General features: G+C 45.2%; 1 protein-coding gene across 2 annotated transcripts; it reads right to left on the reverse strand.

Moving 5' to 3' along the window:
* Positions 1-695: 695 nt before the first annotated feature.
* On the reverse strand, positions 696-8948 carry CLPP (caseinolytic mitochondrial matrix peptidase proteolytic subunit). Of its 2 annotated transcripts, none has more exons than XM_075859148.1 (7): positions 8835-8948; positions 7901-8002; positions 5512-5583; positions 5329-5425; positions 5058-5245; positions 4515-4620; positions 696-1171 (listed from the first exon to the last, which is right to left on the reverse strand). In XM_075859148.1, exons 1-7 carry the CDS (start codon positions 8856-8858, stop codon positions 1017-1019), a joined length of 744 nt encoding a protein of 247 aa, XP_075715263.1. In that variant the 5' UTR covers positions 8859-8948; the 3' UTR covers positions 696-1016. The 2 variants fall into 2 exon arrangements, with proteins under 2 accessions (XP_075715263.1, XP_075715262.1); XM_075859147.1 differs by lacking the exon at positions 8835-8948 and adding an exon at positions 8730-8826.
* Positions 8949-9509: the final 561 nt, after the last annotated feature.

Genomic DNA, 9509 nt, shown 5'->3' on the forward strand with positions numbered 1-9509 from the left:
GGGGGGGGCATTATACTGCATGTGGGCTGATATGGGGGAATTATACTGTATGGGCTCATATAGGGGGCATTATACTGTATGGGAAGCTCATATGGGGGGTATTATACTGTATGGGTAGCATTATACTGTATGGGAAGCTCATTTGGGGGCATTTTACTGTATGGGAGCTCATGGGGGGCATTTTACTGCTGGGGAGCTGATATGGGGGCATTATACTGTATGGGGAGCTCACATAGGGGGCATTATACTGTATGGGGAGCTCACATGGGGGGCATTTTACTGCTGGGGAGCTGATATGGGGGCATTATACTGTATGGGGAGCTCACATAGGGGGCATTATACTGTATGGGGAGCTCACATGGGGGGCATTTTACTGTATGGGAGCTGATATGGAGGGGCATTATACTGTATGGGGAGCTAATATGGGGGCATTATACTGTATGGGGGCAGCTATGTATTATACTTTATACTGTGGGGGCTGATATGGGGGGCATTATACTATGGGGGCTGTTGGGCAAGGCGTCTGGGCATAGGCACGCACACAGGGGTCTGATGATGGTGGTGTTGGGCAGGGGTAGGGGGTCCCAAGCTGAATTCTTGCACCTGGGCCCATGAGCCTTTAGCTACGCCCCTGTTTAAGACGTTATTCCGGCTCACGCTGTACTGCCACTGTATACAGGAGTCCAGACCGCAGCTTTCCGTGAAAATAATTTTATTTTCCATTGTTTTTATGTTTTTTATTACCCTACGCCCAACACAGGGGCTACAATCGGACAGACAGGATGGGAATCTGCTTCTGGAGGGAGATTCCTCTACAATTTCACAGATACTGATGGTAGAAAAGCAGCCACCAGGGGGCAGTGTAATGTTAACTGTTCATAATCACTAATCGAGAGGAATATCAGCAGAGATCTGATTATTATTTGGTGTGGGCATCCCTATGATGACTAATGACAGGGGTCCTGTGAGGGCAGTCCCTGGTTCAGTGTGACCTACAGTGGCACAGTGCTGCCTATCTAAGGCTCAGAGGGTGGCAGCTGCTCTTCTGATTTTCGGACAAGTTCTGGTTCATCTTCTCCATTTTGAGGTGGGTGCACTAAAACCTTGTCCAGGATACCAAACGCCTGCGCTTCTGTGGGGCTCATGTAGCGATCTCTCTCCACGACGGACTCTGGGAAAGGAAACCAAAGTGTTATATGGGTGGCGGACAAGTAACAAACAAGCAAACACAGATGATGTGTGTGGACGATACGGGGTCCGAAGGAAAAAGTGCCAGCAAATCACCCTAAGGCCGGGTTCACACAGTGCGGATTTAGCATGCGTTTTTGTAGCCAAAACCAGGAAAGGAACTTAAACAGAAGAAATATATAAAGAAAGGCCTTATAGGTCCGCTCTCCGGGATCGAATTCCTGTTTTGGCTAAAAAAAACAAAAAACATGCAAAATCAGCAGCAAATCTGCACTGTGGGAACCCAACCTAAAACAGGCATGGAAAACAGTGCCAGCTGATGCCACTGTGCCTGCAGGTTGTTCTGTTAGGGCATGGCCCCACGTGGCAGTTTTCTTCCGCAACTGTCCGCATCAATGGCGCACAGAATCTGTGTTGCAGATTCTTTTGCGGCTCTGCCAAAAATGTGCAGTAAATTGATGCGGACTAGCTGCTGCGGACTGCGGTAAAAGTGCTTCCCTTCTCTCTATCAGTGCAGGATAGAGAGAAGGGACAGCACTTTCCCCAGTGAAAGTAAACGAATTTCATACTTACCCTGCCGTTGTCTTGGTGACGCGTCCCTCTTTCGGCATCCAGCCCGACCTCCCTGGATGACGCGGCAGTCCATGTGACGGCTGCAGCCTGGGATTGGCCTGTGATTGGCTGCAGCCGTCACTTAGACTGAAACGTCATCCTGGGAGGCCGGACTGGAGACAGACGCAGGGAGTTCTCGGTAAGTATGAACTTCTATTTTTTTGACAGGTTGATGTATATTGTGATCGGTAGTCACTATCCATGGTGCTGAAACAGTTACTGCCGATCGCTTAACTCTTTCAGCACCCTGGACAGTGACTATTTACTGACGTCGCCTAGCAACGCTGCCGTAATTACGGGTACACACACGTAGTCACCCGTAATTACGGGAGCCCCATTGACTTCCTCAGTCTGGCTGTAGACCTAGAAATACATAGGTCCAGCCAAAAGGCAGAAATGTCATGTTAGTAAAACCAATACGCTCCGCACCACACATAACATCTACATAACCTCTGCGGACTTCATTGCGGAATTTAGAATCTCCATTGAAGTCAATGGAGAACTTCCGCAATGAGTCCGCAACATCCATTGTATGCTGCGGACACCAAATTCCGCACCGCAGCCTATGCTCCGCAGCGGAATTTTCTGCCTCGTCTAAACGAAGCCTACTAAAAAGCTGTGGAAGGCAATGGAGAAACGGGTCCGCTGCGGATTAACGCTGCGGAGTGTCCGCAGCGGAATTCCAGAGCAATTCCGCCACGTGGGGCTTTGCCCTTAGTATTAACCCTATCATTAGCCGATAGACGGATGTAGAAAACGTAAAGTCATGATCATCATCAAGCTGAAATGTGGACAGGTAAGTAAGCACTGGGCCACCAGGGACAGAATTATAAACCTGGTGTCTAAAAGGTTAAGGCTGGATTCACACGAACATGTTCGGTCCGTAATGGACGGAACGTATTTGGGCCGCAAGTCCCGGAGCGAACCCACTGCAGGGAGCCGGGCTCCTAGCATCATAGTTATGTACGACGCTAGGAGTCCCTGCCGGACAACTGTCCTGTACTGTAATCATGTTTTCAGTACGGTATTTATACTCGGCACCACCGCTTCTCCCCCCTGCAGCGCCGTCCCGGACCAGGAATTACAGTACAGGCCCGATCACGATTGGCACTGGGGTGATAAGGTGCCAGCTCCGGACCTCCACCGATCAGAGTTAAACCATTTAACTCTATAGGACATGGTTCTAATTATTAACCTATTACACACCACAACAGACCTTATTGACCTCCAAATTACATCATATAATTATTATTAACCCACTAACTACCAGGGATGATGTCTGGGTGTGGTCTTTATTATTAATATTCATTCAGACATATTAATACTGGACAGCAGGGATCATATTATTAACCAGGCTCCAGATGTAGAATTGTTAACCCATTAGACACCAGGATTGAGGATATTATTATTTCTGTTACTTATCTAGCGCCAACGTATTCCGCAGCGCTTTACAGAGGTCCTCACTTACTGTCCCCATCGGGGCTCACAATCTAAATTCCCTATCGGTAGGTTTTTGGGATGTGGGAGAAAACCGGAGTACCCGGAGGAAACCCACGGGGAGAACGTACAAACTCCACGCAGATGTTGTGCTTGGTTGGATTTGAACCCATTTGCTAACCACTGAGCCACCGTGCTGCCAATTATTAACCCACCAGATGCCAGGGACATTATTATTAACCCACTAGATGCCAGAGATATTATTAACCCACCAGATGCCAGGAATATTATTATTAACCAACTAGATACCAGGGACATTATTAACCCACTATATGCCAGGGATATTATGAACACACTAGTTGCCAGGGATATTATAATTAACCCAAAAGACACCAGGGATATTATTAACCCACCAGATTCCAGGGATATTATTATTATTCCACTAGACGCCAGGGATATTATTATTAACCCACTAGATGCCAGGGATATTAACACACTAAATGCCAGGTTTATTATTAACCCACTAGATGCCATATTATTAAACCACCAGATGCCAGGGATATTATTATTAACCAACTAGATACCAGGGACAATATTAACCCACCAGATTCCAGGGATATTATTATTATCCCACTAGATGCCAGAGATATTATTAACCCACCAGATGCCAGGAATATTATTATTAACCAACTAGATACCAGGGACATTATTAACCCACTATATGCCAGGGATATTATGAACACACTAGTTGCCAGGGATATTATAATTAACCCAAAAGACACCAGGGATATTATTAACCCATCAGATTCCAGGGATATTATTATTATCCCACTAGATGCCAGGGATATTATTATTAACCCACTAGACGCCAGGGATATTATTATTAACCCACTAGATGCCAGGGATATTAACACATTAAATGCCAGGTTTATTATTAACCCACTAGATGCCATATTATTAAACCACCAGATGCCAGGGATATTATTATAGATCATATATAAGCTATAATGATTCTTTTATTGTTATGATCAAAGAAGAAATGTAAGTTTGGTAAATGAGAAAATATCTTTGCCTTGTGTAAGAAAATGTGATTGTAGTCATGATTTCTCTAGTCGAGTGACTTTCGTGAACTCTACAATTAAAAGCAATTATATTAGAAGCCCATAATCTCCCTGTAATTCACTTTCTACATTAACTCTTGTAAGTCTGGGAACTTCCACCTTCTCTAGCATTACACCTGAAAACATACTCCACAGTATGAGCGGGGTGGTACCCACCGATCAGGGACAGCGGCTGACGCGTGTGTTTGGCGTAGATTTCGTTAATCTGTTTCTTGAGCTTCAGGATTTCCTCCGCCTGTATAGCGATGTCTGTGGCCTGACCCTGAGCACAACATAAAGAAATCATTCATCACACAAGATCCATGGCTGATAAATGTCCTTTACATGACAAGTGATAACTACGTAACATCCAACCGTCTAGGAAACAGTCATCAGGTTGGTTCAATGTACTCACAGCTGTAACTTGAAGCTCCTCGGCCTAAATGCAAAGTCCGTAGCAGGTCCTCCACCTATTATGTAGCAGAGGGACCTTTGGGCACCACCAGGGCCCGGATACGACTGCTACCTCTGCATCCCTTATAGTAATGCTATAAAATAAGCAATTGCCTCCTGCCTAAGAGCCGGTACCCAGATTTACCAAATCTTCACTTCTTACTAGCACTAGGTAAAAAAATCAGAGCAGTAACCTAACTGGGTGCTATGGGTTACACCTCCCTTGCTATATACCTACCACCATCTATCTGTGGGCACATGACTTACCCTGGCACCTCCTGAGGGCTGGTGGATCATAATTCGGGCGTTTGGCAAAGAATGTCTCATTCCAGGGGATCCGGCGGCCAAGAGGAGGGACCCCATACTGGCTGCTTGTCCCACACACCACGTACAGATGGGGTTCAGTATATACTGCATGGTGTCATAGATCGCCAGACCGGACGTGACTGAGCCTCCTGAAAACAAATATAAGCTAAGTATACAATATATACTGATGTGTGGTTCCCCCCCCCCCAAACTACTGACCTGAGCCAATTACCTGGGCTGTTGATGTACATGTGAATGGGCTTCTTATTACTCTCTGACTGGAGGAACAGGAGCTGAGCGATCACCAGGCTGGATAAGGAGTCGTCAATCTTAATGAAGGAATAAATGTAAGTATGAGAGAGGAGGAAGGGCCCCGGAGAAGAGTAGGGGAGGGGTTAGTGATCAGGAGGCTCACCGGTCCCATGAGGCAGATAATACGTTCACGTAGCAACCTGGAGTAAATGTCATATGCTCTCTCCCCACGACCCTGCAATAAAAATAGCAGTGACTCCACCAGCAGAATAGTGAGTGCAGCTCTGGAGTATAATACAGGATGTAACTCAGGATCAGTAATGTAATGTATGTACACAGTGACTCCACCAGCAGAATAGTGAGTGCAGCTCTGGAGTATAATACAGGATGTTACTCAGGATCAGTACAGGATAAGTAATGTAATGTATGTACACAGTGACTCCACCAGCAGAATAGTGAGTGCAGCTCTGGAGTATAATACAGGGTGTTACTCAGGATCAGTACAGGATAAGTAATGTAATGTATGTACACAGTGTCTCCACCAGCAGAATAGTGAGTGCAGCTCTGGAGTATAATACAGGATATAACTCAGGATCAGTACAGGATAAGTAATGTAATGTATGTACACAGTGACTCCACCAGCAGAATAGTGAGTGCAGGTCTGGAGTATAATACTGGCTGTAACTCAGGATCATTACAGGATAAGTAATGTATGTACACAGTGACTCCACCAGCAGAATAGTGAGTGCAGCTCTGGAGTACAATACAGGATGTAACTCAGGATCATTACAGGATAAGTAATGTATGTACACAGTGACTCCACCAGCAGAATAGTGAGTGCAGCTCTGGAGTACAATACAGGATGTAACTCAGAATCAGTACAGGATAAGTAACGTAATGTATGTACACAGTGACCCCACCAGCAGAATAGCGAGTGCAGCCCTGGAGTATAATACAGGATGTAACTCAGGATCAGTAGATGATAAGTAATGTAATGTATGTACACAGGGACTCCACCAGCAGAATAGTGAGTGCAGCTCTGGAGTATAATACAGGATGTAACTCAGGATCAGTAGATGATAAGTAATGTAATGTATGTACACAGGGACCCCACCAGCAGAATAGTGAGTGCAGCTCTGGAGTATAATACAGGATGTAACTCAGGATCAGTACAGAAGTAATGTAATGTATGTACACAGTGACCTCACCAGCAGAATAGTGAGTACAGCTCTGAAGTATAATACAGGATGTAACTCAGGATCAGTACAGGAGAAGTAATGTAATGTATGTACACAGTGACTTCACCAGCAGAATAGTGAGTGCAGCTCTGGAGTATAATACAGGATGTAACTCAGGATCAGTACAGGGGAAGTAATGTAATGTATGTACACAGTGACCCCACCAGCAGAATAGTGAGTGCAGCTCTGGAGTATAATACAGGATGTAACTCAGGATCAGTACAGGAGAAGTAATGTAATGTATGTACACAGTGACCTCACCAGCAGAATAGTGAGTACAGCTCTGGAGTATAATACAGGATGTAACTCAGGATCAGTACAGGAGAAGTAATGTAATGTATGTACACAGTGACTTCACCAGCAGAATAGTGAGTGCAGCTCTGGAGTATAATACAGGATGTAACTCAGGATCAGTACAGGGGAAGTAATGTAATGTATGTACACAGTGACTCCACCAGCAGAATAGTGAGTGCAGCTCTGGAGTATAATACAGGATGTAACTCAGGATCAGCACAGGATAAGTAATGTAATGTATGTACAAAGTGACCACCAGCAGAATAGTGAGTGCAGCTCTGGAGTATAATACAGGATGTAACTCAGGATCAGTACAAGTATTAAGAATATATATATATATATATATACACACACACACACACATACACATACATACATAGTAAAATGCCACTTAAAACTGGACATTCACTTCAAAAGGGGTTCTGCAAATTTAGGAAACCCCAATTCATATTCGCTACGTCCGGGATTGTACGTAAGTGCACTTAAAGAGAACCTGTCTCCTCCGTTATGCTGCCCTCACTGAGAGCAGCATAAAATAGTGACAGGCTTGCTGACTTCAGCGGTCTGTCACTTACATGTTAGAGAGGAGTCCGGCGTATTCATGAGTAGCTGCCCCATGCCCTGCAGCCGTTGATTGACAGATTTCTCGCCATCCACAGTAATAGAGGGAAATCCATCAATCAGAACCAGAGGGGGCGACAGCTCATGAATACGCTGGACTCATCTCTAACATATAATAGACAGACTGCGGAAGTCAGCATGTCTGTCACTACTTTATGCTGCTCTCAGGGAGGAGGGCGTAAAGGAGGTGACAGGTGATCCAGAAAGTCTGATAATCCAGTGCTTGATTCCAGCACAAAACTGTACAATAAGGTGGGATTTCACATATCCAGAGAGAATCAATTAGGCTCCTCTGCTTAAATAGGTTTTGTATAGTTTTTCGGACCATTCCATAATCCAGAATATTTGATAATTATATCATCAGAGACAGGACACTGTGGTATAGATTCATATACTGACCGTTTGTTCCACCACAATAGGGATGAGAGGGAACAGCCTCGGAGGGGTCCGGTGTAGGTTCCTGACTTGCTGGAGAGCACATATCCCCCTCAGTACCGGCCTCTATAGAGGAAATACATGACAGACATGTCAGCTGTGCCGTGAGGAGAACCCCCATCCTGTACCAAGTCCTCCAGGGCAGGAAGGGCCCCCTTTACAACAGCTATTCTCTATGACATCTACATGCTACAATAGGGTGCATAGCCATGGGTGTCCCGGAGAGACATGGTGAGCAGAGGGCGTTGTAACTGGCAAACTTATGGGGGCACTGTGGTTAAGAAAGCACTGTAGTTAGGGGAGCACTGCGGTTATGGTGGCACAGAAGTTATAGGGCACTGTGGTTACAGAGCCACTGAGGTTATGAAGGCACCATAATGATGGGGGCACTGCGGTTATGGGGGCAAAGAGGTTATAGGCACTGTGGTTACGAAGGCATTGTTGTTACGGGGGCACTGAGGTTATGAAGGCACCGTAATTATGGGGGCACTGTGGTTACGAGGACATTGTGGTTATAAAGTGGGAATGTGGTTATGGGGCACTGAGGTTATGAGGGCACTGTGATTAAAGGGGCACATTTCAATTGACTCTTAATAGATAAACTTAATTGACAGTCACATAACTTGCGAATCGTACAATAGTCATGTCAACTATGGTATGTCAATCAACGACAAAGATATTCGCAGAGTCCCCACTGACTATAGAGGTTTTGAAGAACTACAAATCCCAGCATATAACACACATATTGCCTGCTGGGACTTGTGTCTCTATATAGAGGATCATTTGTTCATACCCAATGCACCAATATGACTAAGGTTATATCTATATTCATGTTAAGGGTAAAGCAAGCAATCCCCTCCAGGCCTCCCTCCATGACCCCAAGCTGCTGGTCACCCACCGTCCCTCTGATAAGCAGCTCCATGCCGTCCTGGTGTCACTGGCGGCTTCACAAAGTTACAAAATCCAAATGTCACAGAAAAATACGAACGATTACAAAAAATGTCTCCATTTGTGCAGGGTTAGATTAGCATAGGTGGCCATGTTCTTAGAGACCGGCTCATAAGAAATAACAGTGATTGCCCCCGGAAAAATGGCTCCTGTGACAGAGACATATATGAAAGCTAAGACGTTCGTAATGAGAAAGTGGTGTCCGGAAGTGACGTAGTGAAGCTAAGTTCAGCGCTGCCATGGGAGTTGCTAACCAGTTCTTCATGTCATGTGATCTGGGAGAGGTGAGTTACTATGGTAACAGGAGTTGTATACTAAACACCTGTATATTTACATAGGCGGTCTCTATATGCTACACGGCCCTGGGAAGAGTCAGAAACACACTGGGGCACATGTATAAGTGTTGGTGTAGCTGTTTATGCAATACGTGTTGCGCCATTTCGTCTTTCGTTTGTTGAAGCTATGACTACTATGGATGTCATTTTTTTTACATGCTATATGCTTGAAATTTTCAAGTGGGTCATTTTTTAATTTTCTGTTTTCCCATTAAGGATAGGGATACATGGCGACTTTGACCGGGTCGTAGGGTCAAAGATCGCTGTGTTGTGCTGCCTACATTGCAGTT

The sequence above is a fragment of the Rhinoderma darwinii genome, chromosome 3 (assembly GCF_050947455.1).
Source record: "Rhinoderma darwinii isolate aRhiDar2 chromosome 3, aRhiDar2.hap1, whole genome shotgun sequence".
NCBI lineage: Eukaryota > Metazoa > Chordata > Amphibia > Anura > Rhinodermatidae > Rhinoderma > Rhinoderma darwinii.